Here is a 20,278-nt window from a genome sequence, read left to right on the forward strand (position 1 = left end):
TTATCAGCGATCCAATCTTTTCCTTCGCACATCTGATATTTTGACATTCGTATTGGAGCCGCTGTTTGGTGAGCGATGTTATGCCCATTACGCAAATATTTAGCGGCGTTTCACCGTATTTCTCTTTTTTCTTCCCGTAAAATTAAATTTGTATTCGCCTCTATGGTGTAGTGGTTAGTGTGATTAGCTGTCACTCCTGGAGGTCCGGGTTCGATTCCCGGCCATGCTACGAAATTTGAAAAGTGGTACGAGGGCTGGAACGGGGTCCACTCAGCCTCGGGAGGTCAACTGAGTAGAGGTGAGTTCGATTACCACCTCAGCCATCATGGAAGTGTTTTTCCGTGGTTTCCCACTTCTCCTCCAGGCAAATGCCGGGATAGTACATAAATTAAGGCCACGTCCGCTTCCTTCCCTCTTCCCTGCCTGTCCTTTCCAATCTTCCCATCCCTCCACAAGGTCCCTGATAGCAGGTGAGGCAGCCTGGGCGAGATACTGGTCATCCTCCCCAGCTGTATCTCCCGACCCAAAGTCTAGTGCTCCAGGACACTACCCTTGAGGCGGTAGATGTGGGATCCCTCGCTGAGTCCGGGGAAAAACCCGACCCTGGAGGGTAAACGGATGAAGAAAGAAGAAGAAAATTAAATTCGTTCTAACAGGAATAAAGCTCCTAAATGACCAATTTTAGCATGCTTTCTAATTTGGTTTGCTTTTTTTTTTTTTTTGGTTAAGTTCAGATACCGTAAACCTTTTGTTTTCTGATTTCATTATCCGTATCCTACTTCTCAGTTTACAGATTGCTTTTCTGTAATCTGGTATTTAATTTTCTCATCCGTGTATATATATTAGATTTAACAGAGATACTCTTAGACAACGACGGAGTGTATCTCAGGCGCGCATTACAGAATAGCTCGACATAGAAATACAGAACAGATTACATCACTGGAGATGGAAGAAGAGTGGGGTGCGGAAGGACGTTGGAGTACGGAAGAGGATAATATTGCAAGAGAAGGTAGTAGAGTGTAGTGGTCATGTTAGTAACGGAGGTGGCATAGAGACGAAGGAGATCGAGGATCTGGAAAGGAGGGAGGACGAAAGTTGGTTGTAGAGCAGGGAGATTAACAGCGGGTGACGGTGGGGCGGGTGGCGAAACAAACGAAGAGGTAGGAACCGAGGTCTGTGGGGACGGGAGACGGGTTCGTGGCGGGGAGCGAGAAGGCTCCACGCGATACGCTCGCCGACGAAAACGGATGCCATTAGCGAGGAGGTTGTCGACGTCGGCATCGGAGGAAAGTTGGAGGCGCATCATGAAGGTCGGTCCGTCGTCTTTAAAAATGCGGATTGCTCGGCGAGCGGAGATGCCAGTCTGGTTCAATTCACGGAGCAAGTCCTGTTCGGTAATGGCGGGTCAAGCCCACGGATGACGCAGCTCGTAGGGTGAGATGGTGGACTCACTGAGTCGGAGACGGCAGCATTGTCAGTAGATACTGGGTGAGCTGCGACGGTGGAATCCGTAGAGCGGGTGAAGGACCGAGTCAGAGGAGGAAAGTCAGGGTCATTGACGCGGATAACGATATTGGGAGAGGAGGACCGGTGATGTGCGTGAGCAACTGCTGGTTGGTCGGCGACAAGAACCGAATGGAGGGATCAGGAGGTACGGTAGTGAGCGGGGCAGACATAATAGGAGAAGGATGACTTGGTAATTGGTGCAATAGGTAGAACGCACATTCCAATTTTACCCCCAACAGAATGTTATCATGATTTACTTAATCGCCAGGGCTGGCCGTCTTATAACATGATTGCAGTTGCTGAGCATTTAAACAGGTAAATATATTTACTGGCTTATTTTATTTGTTATTTCGACAGAACTTTAATGATGATGATTTTGTCAGAACAAGCATGGAGTGTGTGCGCAGTAGTTTTCAATACGATCTCGGTACCGGTACGATCCGCGTTTACATGGAACTCAATTCGAACTGAGTATATACGATACGATCCCAGATTTTACGGTATCGACCTTGAGACTCAATCCGAACTGAGTCCCCGTTTACATGGCGTTTTCAATACGCAAAGTGTACTTAGATCTATCTGAATCCTGCATGTAAACGTACTAATTTTTGTGATGTGGATTGCAATATGTTTGCTGCTGATGATTGGTTTTATTGAGTCATCGGTCGTCAATAATTTGATTGCCACGATAATTATTATCATCATAGGCAAAATATTTAGGACTTACTAACAAACCGTCACTTGAAAGATAGACACGTAGGACCGAAGATGAGCGTAGGATGGGGACAATTTCCATACTGTGGTAGGGACCTTTTCTAATGTCGATAACGGCAGCGTTCTATTATTATTGTTATTATTATTATTATTACTTTTATTAGTCTACTGTGCAGCCTGGAAGCAGCCACCAGGGATTTGTTGATAGCTATGAAATATTATTCCCGCGACGTCCTTGTAGGAAAACGTGTAATAATATTGTGCGAAATAATGACATTATTACTGCCAGAGAATTTATTGCAAAGATACATGTGTAGGGCGTTCAGAAACATACATGTGCTTTAGTATCACTTATTGTTATTGTCCAACTCGTTGGCTGAATGGTCAGAGTACTAGCCTTCGGATCAGAGGGTCCCGGGTTCGATTCCGGGCCAGTTCGGGGATTTTATTCGCTTCTGATTAATTCTCCTGGCTCGGGGACTGGGTAGTTTTGTCCGTCCTTTCGTGCAGCCTTTAAGGTACAATTTTTTTCAATCCAACTCTTTTAGTTAATTTCTTCATAACTATAGCCTACTTTATTATTCAGTTACCATGAAGATTATAAACATGTTAGTAATATAGTGTCAGGAAGGGCAACCGGTCAGGTTAATGCCTGGTCAGCGTGAGGTTAATCCTACATTCTTAGCAATTAACATAATGTAAGGTTAATCCTGCACTGTTATGCTGTTAGCCATGGAATCAAACTTAGGTCTGTAAGGTTAACACCCTTAGGCCTGGGGTCAAGCCCGGGATCTGTGAGGCTTAGCCTAGACACGTCATGCCTGTTAGGCTAAGCTTGCTCTTGTAGCCGTAATCACCTTGGCTGTTAGGTTAAGATTGCACTCTTTAGCATCGAACTTGGGTCTGTGAGGTTAACGCCCTTCATCTATAAAGTTAAGCTTAAACACGTAGCCAGCATAAGGTCATGTGTGGTTAAGCATGCACTCTTAGTCAGCACATTCCACGTGGAGGAGGTCTCTCCCAGGGGCGTGTGGAGGTGGCGGCAGCAGAACTCCACAAAATTATTCTACTGATGGGCAAAGATAACTCTTCATCCTGATCGTGTTGTGTACTTTCTGCATGGTGATGACCCATCGGGTAAGTCAGGTGTAAAAGAAGTGCTAGGTTGACTGGATGAAGTGGAGGCAGTAGATATGTCTGGTGTTTTGGTGCAGGTAGGAACAGCAAGGTTTGTTTCTATGTGCGCAGGCTTCACACAGTATGTACTCGCTACAACTTTCTTGTTACCTATCATTAGTGTCAAAGCTTTCTCATTATGGCTGACTATATACAAAACAGCCATGTTCATCAATAATGCAGGCTACTGTTCATAATTTTAAACTGGATGCAGTAAGGCTTTTGAAAAAGTATACTTACGGTACTTATGATAATCATGTCTTTCAGGGTGCTGTCTGCACATTTTGTCAATGAAGTAGGCATTTCCACAACCCTCCATGTCCAACTCCATAGTGTTATTAGCTGCTGTCCACTGAGTCTGATTCTATGTCCTCTCCTTTACATCCTTACTACAACCCCTAAATACCCTCATAACCTTGTGCAGTGATCTGTACCCTTTGTATACAATCCTGCTTATGTGATTACCCCTATTAAGACCTTTATGTAGGTATGTACTGTGATCCCCATAAGCAACTTTCACCCCATCAATGCAGTAATTTAAATTAATAGGACTTTTCCTATTAGTGAAACCCTCAACCTGACTTTTAACCCTATTTATCCTGATACCATTGTCTGCTGTCCATCTCACAACATTGTCAATATCTTTTTGCATATTTTGGCAATTTCATAACTTATTTATCACTCTATACAGTACATCATCATCTGCAAAAAACCTTATCTTTGATTCCATTTCTTTACTCATATCAGGTATATATAAGAAAACACAAAGGTCTGATAATACTGCCTTCAGGAATTCTCCTCTTAATGATTAGAGGACCTACTCTAATCATCTGAGTTTTATTTACTAGAAAAACAGCCACCCATTCCATCACTATTTGTCTAATCTAATTGCATTCATTTACACCAGTAGTCTTCCATTGTCTACCCTATCAAATGCCTTAGACCGTCAATCGCGATACAGACCATTTGACTTCCCAAATCTAAGATAATGCCTGCTATACCTTGCTGGAATCCTACAAGTTGAGCTTCAGTGGAATAACCTTTTCTAAACATGAAATGCCTTCTATTGAATCAGTTATTAGTTTTGCAAAAACCCAAAGCATACATGTAATACATGTCAAACTGACTGGCCTGTAATTTTTGGCTTTATGTTTATCACCCTTTCCTTCATGCACAGGGGCTACTATAGCAACTCTCCATTCATTTGGTACAGCTCCTTCATGCAAATAGTAATCAAATAAGTACTGGTGCTTCAGATATGGTACTCTATACCAATCTGTCCTATAATTTTAGTATATGCCCAGAAATCTTATCAATCCCAGCTGCTTTTCTCATTTTCAACTTTTGTATCTTATTGTAAATGTCTTTGTTATCATAGGTAAATTTCCATACTTTGTCCGGCTCCGTGGCTAAATGGTTATCATGCTGGCCTTTGGTCACAGGGGTCCGGGTTCGATTCCCGGCAGGGTCGGGATTTTTAACAATCATAGGTTAATTTCGCTGGCACGTGGGCTGGGTGTATATGACTTCTTCATCATCATTTCATCCTCATCATGACGTGCAGGTCGCCTACGAGTGTCAAATCAAAAGACCTGCACCTGGCGAGCCGAACGTGTCCTCGGACACTCCCGGCACTAAAAGCCATATGTCATTTCATTTCAATACTTTGTTAGTATTAGTCACCTCCTCTATCTGGACAATATCCTTTTAACCAGCAATCTTTACCTACTGCCAACTGAATACTTTTGCCTTCTGTAGATTCTCACATACACACTCCCCTTGTTCATTAATGATTCCTGGAATGTCCTTAGAACCTGTTTCTGCCCTACAATTTATCACTAAAATTTTTATGACTGCCAATTATTCTTGCCATCATGTTATCCTCAGCTGACTTCTTTGCTAGACTCAATTTCCTAGTAAGTTCCTTCAATTTCTTCTTGCTCCCACAACCATTTCTAACTCTATTTCTTTCCAACCTGCTCCTTCTTAGTTTCTTTATTCTCTGTTATAATATAGCAGTTCTTTCCAATTCCTTACCATTTTTAAAGGTACAGACCTGTTTTCATACTCCTCAACAATTGCTGTAAACCAGTCCCATAGTCTGTTTTTTTTAAATTTATTTACGGTACTGCTTTCCACCGATCATAATTACTTATTAAAAATTCCCTCATGCCTGTTTTATTAGCCATATGGTACTGTCTATTAGTCCTAATTTTAATATCTTCCTTTCTTTAACATTTATTTTTAACTACCACAAAAACAGCTTCATGATCACTAATACCATCTATTACTTCAGTTTTTCTATAGAGCTCATGTGGTTTTACCAGGACCACATCCAGAATATTCTTCTCTCTAGTTGGTTCCATCGCTTTCTGTTTCAGCCGTTCTTCTCAGATTAACTTATTTGCCATTTGTTGGTCATGTTTCCTGTCGTTCACATAAATTTCCCAATTGGCATTTGTTAAATTGAAGCTGATTTTCTTATTAACTAATTCCGAATCAGCATCTGCATCACCCTATCTACGACTGTACACTCCAAAAACATCAAGTTGCCAATTATCTTTAGAGATGAGCCTTACACCTAGAATTTCATGTTTGTCATTGTTTACTTTTTTGTAGCTTACAAATTCTTCTTTCACCAAAATGAATACTCCCCCTCCTACCATTCCTATCCTGTCTATGATAAACACTCCAGTTCTGTGAGAACATTTCTACATCCATGATATAATTTTTCAGCCATGATTCAACTCCTATTACAATATCTGGAAGTATATATATCTTGTGTCTGGTCGGATATTACGCTACAGTATTGGAGTAAGTCTGTACAGCCAGTGACTCAAAACTGAGTGTCGGGCGGCGCTATATAACTCGACTCTCTAAAGGGGCCAACGGCTTTGGGCGGATGAGCCCCTTTAGCTAGGTTGATGGTCCCCTCAGTGTAGGAAATGACACTGGAACCCATCACAATTGTTTGTCCCAATGGTGAAACGAGCAGAGAAGAAATCCTTTACCCTCATGGTTCCGAAAGGTGGTGGAGGCAGAAGAGGTCAAGCCAGATGAACTGGCTGTGAAGGCACATCTCAGTAGTGCTTTGAGTCTGCAGCAGTTTGTAGCAGTCTCGGTGTTTGATCCAGCATGTCTCATTCCATATGTGCTGCAGGACACGGCTCTGAGATCACAGTGCGTGGGTCACTTTCTGGCAAGTTGAAATCCACCCTAAACAAACCCACACCAGTGGCACTTCTTCCAAATGGTGATGGGATATGGATGTTGGGGGCAGGTTACTAGTGAAACTGGAAGCCCCTATTTCGGACCTGCACATTGGCAGCAGATGTGTGATGGTCATCTCCCTGGGACTCTGTGAATACTCAGGAATTTGGTCCTGTCTCTGTGTTTAGGCAGGCCTGTTTAGGATAACTGCCGCCAACTCCACATGGTGAAGGTCCTAGAAAAGGTTGGCTAAACATCAGAAGTCACATCTTATGTCCGGTTGGGTGGCAGCACCCAGTGGGTCACCCCTCATGTGGTCAGAAATCAAGAACAGGAAAGAGTCCCACTCTGAAAATTGGAACATGGAATGTGAAAACTTTACTTGATGTGTCAGATAATGACAGGCCTGAGAGGAGGACAGATCTTGTTACCCATGAGCTCTCTAGACTCAACACTGATGTTGCTGCTTTGAGTGAAACCAGACTGTCTACGGAAGTCAACATTACTGAGTTGGGTTCAGGATATACCATCTTCTGGAAGGGAGAGGAGGAGCAAGAACGTCGCATCCATGGTGCGGGATTTGTTGTGAAGACTAAACTGGTTATTGAACACTAGATTACTCGAACGATATAGATGTTGATTCCCATAGGAAATCTGAAATATTTGTTCCGAATGAGTACTGGCATTATAAATTACTCAAACTTCCATCAGCGAAAGATTTATGACTCTCCGCATTCCACTCTCAGGAGGTACTTTTATGATGCTCATATCCATGTATGCTCCAACCTTAGATGCTTATGATGATGTAAAAGATGAGTTCTACAATCAGCTGAGCACAACCATCACCAAGGTACTATCTGCAGATAAACTCTTACTCCTTGGTGATTTCAATGCCAGAGTTAGGAGAGATAATCAGCTATGGAAAAATGTGATGGCTAAGCAAGGAGTTGGCAGTTGTAATGCAAATGGACTATTGTTTCTCGGTCTATGTGCAGGACATGAACTCTTTATCACCGACATTCAGTTCTGACTGCCTAACCACTTCTCAACCATGAGGATGCATCCTTGATCAACGCACTGACACATTCTTGATTATGTCATTACATGGCAATGTGATTACCAGAACTGCAAGAAATATTGATGATTGTTGGACTGATCACAAAGTCCTTATTTGTCAACTCAGGATCTCCATATGCCCTAAACCATCCACGCATTTCCAAACCTTGACCAGAAGAAAGTTTAACATGCTTAAACTTCAGGATGAATCCTTTGCTACAGAATTTCAAAATACGATCAATGTACAGCTAACGGTTATTCCAGTTAGCACAAATGACATTCAGCAAGAATGGGTCTGCAGAAGATAATCATGAAGTCCGCTGAGGAAACCATTGGTTTTGTAAAGCAGAAGAGACAAGACTGGTTTGACAACAACACTGAGGAAAATTTTGTGTCTCATCAACGCAAAAAGGGAAGCCTATCTATCCCTTCTTCAAGATCCATCCTTCAACGTGAAGAAACACTCAAAAAAACGTGTCAGATAAAGATAAGAGAAATTAAGAATACCTGGTGGAACAGAAAGCTCAGGAACTTTAGAACTATCTGATGCTTGGGATCTGAGGAACTTTTACGCAGGGATAAAAGAGCTGTACGGTTCATCTCACTCTTCAACAAGTACACTGAAAACTGCTGACAACTCTACTACCACTCTTACTGACAGCCATGAAATCCTGGAGCGTTGGAAGGAGCATTTCTCCACCCTTCTAAATCGTCCTTCCTCTGCTGATGAACAGCCTGAACAACCCTGGATGGCAGTTCCTCCAACTTACCAAGAATTCAGTGCAACTCTCAATAGTCTGCAACCCAAAAGGGCACCTGGCCCAGATAACATCCCTGTGGAGTTAATTCAAGCTGGTGACCAGTCACTCAAAACAATGATTTTTCACTCTCATCCTCAAAATTTGGGAAATCAGAGAAGTACCTGGTGAATTAAAAAATGCCACCATCATCACAATCTTCAAGAAAGGTGATCGCAGTGTCTGTAGCAACTATCGTGGTAAATCACTGCTCTCTATTGTAGGTAAAACTCTCGCAAGAATTCTGCTCAACCGCCTCCAGGTTATCTCTGAGAGAGTCCTCCCAGAGTCCCAGTGTGGGTTTCAGACTTTCAGAGGAACAACTGAACTGATCTATGCAAGACAACTTCAAGGGAAATACAGAGAGCAACAGAATTCTCTCTTCTTAGTCTTTTATGACCTGGAAAAGGCGTTTGACTCTGTTTCAAGACCTGCTATGTTGGTGGTACTGAAACACTTTGTCAGTCCTCAGCATTTTGTTGATCTGGTTCAGGCCCTCCTTGGTGGCATGACCGTACAGGTTTGCTATCAGAATAGGATCATCCAGGTTATAAAGGTAACCAAAATGCTGTATGCAGATGATGCTGCATCATCTATACTCATATCAGAGGAATTACAACAGTCAATTAACTGCTACAAGAGTGCCTGTGATTGTTTTGATCTCAACGTTAATGTTCAAAAGACCAAGGTCCTGACACAACCCTTCCAGATTTCAAGATCTCCATCTCAGATAGTTCACTGGAGCAGGTAGACCACTTTTCCTACTTGGGTAGTATCCTATCTGTGCACTGCAACTTTGAGCAAGATGTGGAGAAGAGAACTCGTGCTGCCCATGCAGCATTTGGACGACTATCACACCGAGTGTTCATGAATAAAGACCTGACCGTGAAGACAAAACTCATGGTGTACCATGCTGTTGTCATCACAACATTGCTGTATGGTTAAGAAACTTGGACCCTTTACCGGCGTGACTTGAAAAAGCTTGAGCGCTTCCACCAATGGAAACTTTGATCCACCCTTAGAATCAAAAGGGAAGACCATGTCACCAACATTGCTGTTCTTGTGAAAGTGCATGCCAAGAGCATAGAATCATCAATCATTGATCATCAGCTTAGATGGATTGGCCATGTCTGTCGGATGAGTGATACCAGATTTCCACGCCCAATCCTGTATGGTGAACTTCGTTCTGGCACCAGACCTCGTGGAGCCCCCATGAGGCGCTACAAGGACCAGCTTAAGCACACTACGAAGATAACGGGTTGCAATCCACAAACCTGGGACACGCTTGCTCGAGACCGTACAATTTGGTGCCGGACCATCCCTGCTACTGTTAATCTGTTTGATAGGGAATGACACAGATGTGAAGAGGCCAGGAGAGAAGTACGAAAACTCCATGCAACACAACCACGCCCTCCACCAACAATTCTGTGCAATATGTGTGTGGATGCTTATTCCATGCTAGAATTGGTCTGTTCAACCACCAAAAGTACATCCACAGACAGAAGTGGAAGAAGTTAATTACTCGGAAATGAGTTAAAGCCTCCGCTACTGATATATCTATTAAATTACTTATTTCAATTCCTTTCTTTACAACATTTCTAAAGTTCAACACTAACATTTTTATGTCATCCCTACTTGACTTCAAGATCCCTGTACCTTTATTGCCACTCCCTAGACCTCCCGGTTTCCTCTGAAAGTACCTCCCTATAACCCTTCTAAACAAACTTCCTAACTTAAAAGTACCACTGCGGTTGAACTGAAGGCCATCTGAGTTTAGAACCCTATCTCCTACCCACTCATTAGGATCTACAAATCTCTCTCCCTATCTCCCACATACCCATCCCATAGTCTTGTTTAAGTTCCCACGTACCCTCCAGTCAGTATCCTCTTACACAATACCCACCAATGATTATCTCTGCTTCCTTAAACTTCTTCCATGCTGCATTTACCAGATCCCATACATCCTCAACTATGTTAGTACCTATTTCTGCTTGCCTTACCTTATTGGTACCAACATGGAAGATTACCACCTTCTCCTTACCCTCCTCCCTCCCTTCTATTTTCCTCAACATTTGCCTTAACCTAAGTTCTAGATAACACCATACTCTGTTTCCCTTTCCTCTACACATTTTCCACATGCCTGACAACTGAGTCACCCAGGACCAGAGCCTCAACCCCACCCTACTCATTTGACCCCCTCATCTTCTCGTCTCCCTTCAATTCTCTGATGCTTGCAGAACCCACTTCCTCCTCCCTTTTCTCCCTCTCACTACCCTGTTCCACCTCCCTCTTCCTATCCTCTACTCTACATTTCCCTTTCATTCTGGTCCCTTTCCTCTTGCCTCACCCCTCCTCTGTAGCACTTCCCTGATCTCCATTTTCCCTCTTGCTGATCTACCAGCAGTGACCCATACTGATTCATCACCTCAGTGTCTTACTTATTGTATAAAAATGATCGGCGACTAACATATATGGTTATCGTATAGCCTATGTGTAATAATGATATGAAATGAAATGGCGTATGGCTTTTAGTGCTGGGATGTGTGTGAGGACTTTGGCTCGCCAGGTGTAAGTCTTTTGATTTGACTCCCGTAAGCGACCTGTGCATCGTGATGAGGATGAAATGAGAATGAAGACAACACATACACCCAGCCCCTGTGCTAGGGAAATTAACCAATTATGGTTAAAATTTCTGACCCTGCCGGGAATTGACCCCGGGACCTCTGTGACCAAAGGCCAGCATGCTAACCCTTTAGCCATGGAGGCGGACAATTGGTATCAACATGAGACATCAGCACAATCATTTTTATTATACAAAATGAAACTGATGTTAAAATCTGTTTTAAAAAATTATAGCCTATGGTCAGCTACACACCAATAAAAAAAACAGATTGATTAAAATATAACCTGGTGTTTTTCATTAGTGGTGTGTATAAAGAATGACAATTAGACCTAATATTCATAAAGAAGGTAAAGAATTATTATTCAATATATACAATAATAAAATATTAAAATAGGATGTATATTTGTACAGGCAGTGACACATTATCCTTCACTAGCGTTTTTCATCTTGGTTTGCATTTGATAGGTTTTATCTTTAATAAAGCACAGTTTATATTACACTTTTACATTTGAGTTGTCTTAGTAATTATTTTGCTTTACGTCGCACCGACACAAATAGGGCTTATGGCGACGATGGAATGCGAAAGTGCTAGGAGTGGGAAGAAAGCAGCTGTGGCCTTAAGGTTCAGTCCCAGCATTTTCCTGGTGCTAGAGACTTTCCAATTTCAACTGTATCAGCTTAAATGTGTGAATGTGTTAATGTAACTCTAACATTGATTTCAGGGACTGAGATGGAGTTAGATCCGAGACCTATTTTACTGATAAAGACTGTTGAGAAAACAAACTTAGGATGGCCATAATAGTAGCCAAGTTAAGCGATCTAGATTATTTAATGGCATATGCCTAACATTGTATGACCGTGGGTGTAGCGTTTAGAAATCAGCACTCCCATTTCATAGGCCATGAACAGTATCTTCTTTTTTTTGCTAATGATTTAATGTTGCACTAACACACTGTAGGTTTTTGACAATGCAGGGATGGGAAAGGGCTATGATTGAGAAGATAGTGGCCGTGGCCTTAATTAATGTACAGCCCCAGCATTTGTCTGCTGTGAAAATTGGAAACCATGGAAAACCATCTTCAGTGCTGCCGACGGAGGGATTCAAACCTTCCATCTCCTGAAAGAAAATTCACAGCTGTGTGACCCAAACCGCTTGTCTAACTTGCTCAATAGGATCATTAATCTGAAATAAAATATCTCAAACAAGATGTCTTCTCCTTAGGCTTGTCTTCATTGGAGTCACCCTCCTCGTCATATATCTTCAGATCTTTGCAGTAGTACCACACACCCATGTCAAACAGAGCACCAGCAGTGAGAAGGGCTGAAATAATTAGTGAACTGCTTTTATACTCATATTAAATGAGAAAAGTGATACAAGAAATAGACATGCTGTAATCTACCTGTGGCCGTGAAGTTCACCAGGTACCGAAGTTTTGGTCCATCATACAACCAGCAGTTCCCTGTATGGCCACAACTTTGTCCCCAGACAATGCAGGCTGAGTCTGAAACAACAAGCACACCACTCTTCTTTCTTGTTCATTGGGGTTACAACTGTAAAATATAGCATACTCTTGTGTACTTAGATTTCCATCCAATATCAGTAGAAGACCGAATTTTTTTTAAAAAGTACTCACAGTCTTTTGTGCCACTTCCTTCAAATTCTACTGTTAATTTATTGATTTACTCTTACCACTATCAGAATGTGTCACAAATTTAAACTCTGAGCAATAGAACAATAACTTCTATGCAAATACACTCAGCCTTTGTGCGTGGAGTTACTTTCAGTAAGTAACTAGGCAAACCTGACCCCTTCAGAGCGGGTCCCCAGGTGGTGCCGGAGAGGGGCTTCCCCATAGGAATGATCTTTGGATCTGCTGACCAACAAGTAGCCCAGTTCTTGGGGGCTTTAAAACGGAACCTCCCATTACATGGGCAAAAACAGAAGCAAACCCGAAGATCCCGCCAGGGAAATCCTTAGGAATCGATGAAGTCAGCATGGGCATGATTAAAGCAGCAGGAATCCAAGGTTTACAGTGGCTACACAGGGTGTTCAATGTAGTTTGGAAAATTAAAGCAACAAAAATCCAGGGTTTACATTGGCTACACAGTGTGTTGAATGCAGTTTAGAAGGATGACAAGATACCTGCTGACTGGAGCAAGGGTGTCATTATCCCCTCCCCGTTTAACACTAGAACAGCGGAAGGGGTCAAAATGACACTCGCCTTCAATTTTTCTTTAATAATGTGCGCATTCTTGTATCATTTCTTTTCAAATATCTTGACTTTCCATCATTTTTCATCCCGTATATGGTGATTTATTGCACCCAGAAAAATATTTACATTTTCATAGATTTTTGATATGACATACCCTGGACAGCGGTAGGGGTCATTTTGACACCTGTACAATTCCTTATTACAACGCAGCAGTTTGCGTTGTCAGACAACAGTGTGTATCCAGCCTGGATTATTAGTATTGTTGAACTCCTACTGTCAGATGAGTGTTCCAGCTTGCAGGATTATTGTATTCATCTCATTATTTAGCAAGTGTTCTTCTTACAGACATGTCGTGTTACGATTTTCTTTCTACTGACAAGGTGTCTCGTATGCTAGAAAATTCAGATGTTGAGTCTGAAAGTGAACTATCCGATTCAGATGGTGATTTCTTTTTTGAGACAAGTGAAGATCATAATGTGACAGAGGATGAATTATCCACAGGAGAAATCGAAAGTGCTATTCTGCCTACAAACTCGCCCCAAATGTCTGTCTTGGTTAGGTGTTTCAAGCGCAAAGATGGTCGCCCGAGACAGAACCGAGTGGGAGGTCTTGGATTTGAGCTCTTCATCTGGAAGGCAGGCTGCAGTGAAGGTTCTGAAAGAGTGGGAGGTCCTACCACATATGCTTACCACAGAGTTGACGATTCTGACATTAGTGCCTTTTGTCTCCTCTTTGATGTATCGATGCTTTATCTAATGAAATGATACACAGAATCAAACGCTCAGAAAGAACTCGAGAACACAGGCTGGATCGAGGAGATAAGGTCGACCAAATGTCTGGTAAATATACTACCAAAGCTGCACGCAGGAGGTGGCCAATGCATGTCTTTTACAATATCCTAAACCTACCAGCTGTCAATGATTGGGTCATTTACAAGCAAGTAACGGGTAGAAATATAAAACAGAAGTTCATCCTCCATTTGACAAGTAAACAAGTAAAATAACAGGTCGGGATGAGCAAGGGAAACAACAACAACAAGAGGAGGCAGTAGGACTGTGTCCATCTAAAAAGCAGAAGTGTCGAGTTGGTCTGTATAAAGGCAAAAAATCTAGCGATGCCTGCAGCAAGTGTCTCCAAGCAGTGTGTGGAAAACGTGCGTTAAAAGTAGAAGTTGTGTAAGCAAAATGCGTTTAGGGTGTTTATAATTTTCTTAAAGTATTTCTGAAAAAGGATAATTGTTGCAACATGGATGACTGACTAATGAAAGGTGTTCAATTGTTTAATTTTGTGAAAAATTCCTTCGAGTAACAGAAACGTGGTGCAGTTGTTTGTGATTATTCATGTATCCATGAGTAATATAAAAGATCCATACACTAATGTCAGGTCTTTGTGTGTAAAATACATTTGTAGAAACACAGTAGGAAAAAATACATCTATTATTGTGTTCTATTTTGAACATATCCAAGCATTTCTTATGAAGTGTCAAAACGAGTCTAGCTTAAGCCAGTAAGGAGGACGGACGTATCGTGTGGCGTGCGCATGTTGAGTGGAGTGGAGTAGGAGTGGGGAAGTGGTAGGGTCAAGCGGTCGGCAAGGAGATAGATAGGATGAGTTGGGTAGACGTAGAGGCTATGAGGAAAGTAGTAAAAGAAGTAATACAGGAGGTATGTCCGTTTGAGCAATTAAAGAAGATGCTTCAAGAACAAGTCCAGGAGCAAGAAAAGACGAGACAGTGGATCCAGGATTATGTGAAAAATACGAAGGCGATGATAGAAGGCAGCGAGAAAGAACTGGTGTCACTAAGAGAGAAAATAAAAAATATGGAAGAAGAGATGGTAAACCTGAAGAAAGAAATTGAAGTCTGCAGACAGGAGCGTAAGAAGAAATCCATATTTATTTATGGGGTGGAGGAAGAAAAGGCAGAATCTAAAGTGGACATTATTTACAAAGTGGTAGATGTCATACAAAAGAAAATGAAAATAAATTTCAGTGAGGTAGATATAGACAATGTGGAGAGAGTTGGCAAGGTGGGAGGGCATAGGCCCATAAAAGTGTCGCTGCTATCTTCATTGATGGCAGATATAGTGACAAGGAACGCTGGTAATCTACAGTGTGAGAACATTAGAGTTAAGAGAGATTTCGGAAGAGAAGAGAGTAGGAATTTTAAAATTCTCAAGAAACATTTTGTGAAAGCAAAAATTCAGGGATTGAAAGCGTATATTAGTGGTCAGATACTTGTGGTGAGCGACAGGAATTGGACCCGAAAGTGGACAATATCGAAACTGAAATTAATGGATGAGAGTTTGAGGCAAGAAGAAACTAGCAGGGCTGAGAGTTCAAGGCAAAAGAGTTTGAGGCAAGAAGAAAAAAGCAGGGCTGAGAGCTCGAGGCAAGAAGAAACTACCAGGGATGATGTGAGGCAAGAAGAAAAAAGCAGGGCTGAGAGTTCGAGGCAAGAAGAAACTACCAGGGCTGATGTACATACTGTAAAGGGAGGAGCACTGAGTAGATGGGGTTGCTGGGAAGAGATCGTAAAAAGAGCTGAAGAAAAGGGAAATGCAAGGAGGATGGAAGTAGCCAGGAAATTAATGGACGAACTAGTGTCGGATGTCTGCGCGAGAGAAGAAAGCAGGATGCAGGAAGAGATGATGGAAAAAGAATCACAGGGGAAGACAAGTGGACAGAATCGGAGCGAGAATAATGGTTTGAGGGAGGAAGCAGAAGTAAGAAGTGCTGTGATTAAAGGGAGAAGCTTGAGTTTGAAGGAGCTATGGGACAAAAAGGGAAAAATGGAAGAAGGAGTAATTACGAGAAGTAAAAAGTCAAGTAACAGTAGTAAGTAACATGGTTTGCCTATGGATGGATGATAAGAGAGGTAGCGTAGTTTATGGTGCTGTCTGTATGTGTATTGTAATTGTTGAAGTAAATGTGGCCTAGAAGGAGAGAGGTAGCGAAGTTCAGATGGTATTTACTCAAGTAATGGTGCCTGTATGTGTAGTATAATTGTTATTGAAGTGATGGTGTCTTTAGGTAAAAGATGGATGGATTATGGATGGATGATAAGAGAGGTAGCGAAATTTGAGTTCGATGGATGGAAATGAGGAGAGGTAACGAAGTTTAAATCGTATTTATTCAAATGGTGGTGTATATATGTGTACTGTAATTGTTGAAGTAAGTGTGGCCTGGAATAAGATGGATGGATTGTAGAGTTCGAGGGATGGTTGATAAGAGAAGTAGAAAAGTTTAGATGATTGTAATGGTAAAATAAACGAGGACTGGAATTGAAGTGTTAAGTATGAATAGGTGATGATGATGGATCGATGTTAAGAAAGGTAGCGAAGTTTAAACGATGGCATTTATTGAAGTGAAAGTATCTTAATGTGTATTATAAATGTAAAGTAATTGAAGACTGGAATTGAGTGTTAAGTATGAAAGGTGATGACGGATGGATGATAAGAGAGGCAGCGAAGTTTAAATGGTATTGGTAAGTGATTTATTAGTTAATGGTAGATCGGTAAGCAAAGTTGGTTGTAGATGATTATTTGTGTTTTTAGATATAAGATGGCTGGACTGTGGAGTTCGATGGATGGATGATAGTGTATTGTATGATGGATGAAGGAGAATGAGAGATAGCGAAGCGATAAGGTATATTTTTTTAAGTGTACTGTAGTTGTATGGTATTTATTCAAGTGATGATATGACGACTGGATTTGAAGTGTTAAGAATGGAAGGTGATGATGAGGGATGGATGATAAGAGAGGTAACGAAGTTTAAATGGTATCGATGATAAGAGAGGTAGCGAAGTTTAGATGGTATTTATTCAAGTGATGGTGTCTGTATATATGGATGAAGGATAAGAGAGGTAACAAGGTGATAAGGTGTTTTTAAGTGTATTGTAATTGTATAGTATTTATTCAAGTGTCCTTAGGTATAAGATGGATGAATTGTGGAGTTCGATAGATGGATGATAAGAGAGGTAGTGAAGTTTAGATGATGGATGGAAATGAGGAGAGGTAATGAAGTTTAGATGGTATTTATTCAAGTGATGGTGTCTGTATGTGTATTCTAATTGTTGAAGTAAATGTGGCCTGGAATAAGATGGATGGTTTGTGGAGTTCGATAGATGGATGATAAGAGAGGTAGTGAAGTTTAGATGGAGGACTGGAATTGAAGTGTTAAGTATGAAAGGTGATGATGGATGGATGATAAGAGAGACAGCACAGTTTAAATGGTATTGGTAAGTGATTCATTAATTAATGGTAGATCGGTAAGCAAAGTTGGTTGTATATGATTATTTAAATTAGATTAAACATGGTTGAATAAGACGAGCAGGAATAGATAAGTAGTGCAGTGATAAAGTTGCAACATGAGCAGAGTACATAGTAGTAGAATGTGTGTGTAACGGAAGTATGGAATCAGCAACTCAGAGGGAGTCAAGTAGAGGAAATGTAGGAGGGATGGAATGTGCAAAGGTTTGCGTGTTTACTCAGCAGGGGCACAAAGGTCTGTGACATTCATAATACAGCTTAAATTGCATATTCTGGGAACACAATAGAAATATTCAGGAGAGAAGTTGGACGTGACATGAAGAGGCCGAGGATGACTACCGTGGTGACCTTCATTTGGGGCATCATGTTTCCGGAGTATCCTAGGGGATTCATGCCATGTCCAAGAAGTATCATTATTTTACTAAATTGTTCTATTCATTTTCTGTTCATTCCGTACATTATTTTCTTTTCTTTTTCTGTACAGCACATAGAGTGTGAAATGTATTATTTTCTTTTTTTCTGTACAGTACATAGAATGTGAATTTTGGCTTAGGCTGGACATTGTTATTTTTCTCTTTAATGGATCAAATAGGTATTCTTACTGTAGATCTGGAGAAAAATAATAAATCAATAAATCAATCAATCAAATCAATAAATCAATGAAGTGTCAAAATGACCCCTTACCGCTGTTCTAGGAATGTGAGATTTTCAGCTGTTCTAGTGTTAAAGAAGGACATCACCAAAAATTCTCCATCTACCGGGGAATAACACTCCTTTCTCATGCACTTAAGATTCTTGAGAAAATTGTAGAGAGCATATTGCGAGTCATCTTAGAGTCACAGTTGGAAGAGGAACAGTATGGCTGCAGGCCTAACAGGCCCATGACAGACCTAATCTTGAGTGTCTGCAAGTTAATAGAGAAATACTGGGGAAAAGACAAAGATCTGTTTATGGTTTTCCTTGATATTGAGAAATGTAACTTAAAATCTCTCCAGTCTGTTGAAAACAAGAGTTAAATATAAATATTGTACTACAACATACCTGTAATAATTACACTATTAACAAAGAATGACATGTTTCATTCTTAAAAGAATATCATCACATTCCATCAAGTCACACTCAAATATTATTTCTAAATATTATTTCCCATGGTCGAGCTTCCACCCCTGAGGTGCCAGAGTGAATAGGTTAATTTTTAGTGTTATCAAGAAGACAATGATAGAACAATACAATTCTTGAGTTGAATTGTTTACTGGGATGCTTTTTATGTTCTCTGATCTATTTTTTTTCCACTTACCGAGCAGTATTCCATAAACTATTGGTGCTGGAATGAAGGTGAGGATGCATGTGACACACTCAGTGACACCGATTGAGAAAGCCTTATCTCCCTCATCAACACAGCTGGAACAGGAGATCATATTTTTTTTATTGTAGTATATTGTCTACCTTGGTGTGCATTTAGGGTTAGTGTTTGGATGAGTTGGGATTAAAATTTCAAATGAGGTAAAATTATAGAACTTGTGTTAGTGAAGTGAGGTGAAATGAAATGTTGTATGGCTTTTAGTGCTGGGATATCCCAGGACGGGTTCGGCTCGCCAGGTGCGGGTCTTTCTATTTGACTCCCGTAGGCGACCTGCGCATCGTGATGAGGATGAAATGATGATGAAGACAACACATACACCCAGCCCCCGTGCCATTGGAATTAACCAGTTAAGGTTAAAATCCCTGACCCAGTCGGGAATCGAACCCGGGACCCTCTGAACCGAAGGCCAGTACGCTGACCATTTAGCCAACAAGTCGGACATGAAATGAGGTGAAAAGTTGTTACAGCCATGAATCAAACCCACAAACTTCAGTTTTCAAGGCATACCATTTCTAACTATGTGAAGTGATGCTATGTGGCCTCTGAAGAGGGCCTAGTAGGCCTTACAGGTCTTTCAAGCTGACTCCCATGGGTGACCTGTGCTTCTGGGTTGTGTGATGATGATGTCATGAGAGTGTGAAACCTGGTGTCAGCAATAATTAATTTTATAATAAAACTTATAAGCTGCAACGGACAGTGAGTTGGGTGTTGTCAGCAGTATACAGAGACCTAATTATTATCTCATTCATGCAGGATTTGTGCCATTTTTGCTGCACAAGAAACTTACCCCTCCAAATACAATGGATTTAGCAAGATGGAGTTACAGCCCTCATTCAATCACTACTGATCTGCGTTTAGGACAGTCACCCAGGTGGCAGATTCCCTATCTGCTGTTTTCCTAGGCTTTTCTTAAATGATTGCAAAGAAATTGGAAATTTATCAAAAATATCCCTTAGTAAGTTAACCAATCACTAACTCCCCTTGCTATAAATTAATATTTGCCCCAATTTGTCCTCTTGAATTCTAACTTTATCTTCCTATCGTGATCTTCCCTACTTTTATATATACCACTCAAACTTGTTCATCTACTAATGTCATTCCACGCTATCACTCCATTGACAGCTCAGAGCATACCACTTACAAGTGACAACTCTCCTAATTGGTCAGTATTGAAACTGACTATAAGCAAAATTATCACAAAAATAATATAGTTACGTGTTATGTGGTTGAAATTTACGAAATACTATATAAACTTCTCAGGGACATGTTTGCCCCTTCTTAAGGGCATCATCAGCCTGTAGACAACCTTAAGGTCAAATGACTGAAACCCTGTCTATCCATACATGGTTTAT

The 20,278-nt window shown here is 41.1% G+C and overlaps 1 protein-coding gene across 1 annotated transcript in view; it reads right to left on the reverse strand.

Moving 5' to 3' along the window:
* Positions 1-11,546: 11,546 nt before the first annotated feature.
* LOC136877796 (solute carrier organic anion transporter family member 74D) overlaps positions 11,547-20,278 on the reverse strand; it is a 134,653-nt gene continuing 125,921 nt past the window's right edge. The window contains exons 12-14 of the mRNA XM_068228748.1: positions 18,861-18,964; positions 12,483-12,584; positions 11,547-12,403 (exon numbers count right to left, since the gene is read on the reverse strand). Coding sequence (XP_068084849.1) covers positions 12,261-12,403; positions 12,483-12,584; positions 18,861-18,964 — 349 coding nt within the window. The 3' untranslated portion in view covers positions 11,547-12,260. The remainder of the gene's footprint in view (positions 12,404-12,482; positions 12,585-18,860; positions 18,965-20,278) is intronic.

Source organism: Anabrus simplex, chromosome 7 (assembly GCF_040414725.1).
Source record: "Anabrus simplex isolate iqAnaSimp1 chromosome 7, ASM4041472v1, whole genome shotgun sequence".
NCBI lineage: Eukaryota > Metazoa > Arthropoda > Insecta > Orthoptera > Tettigoniidae > Anabrus > Anabrus simplex.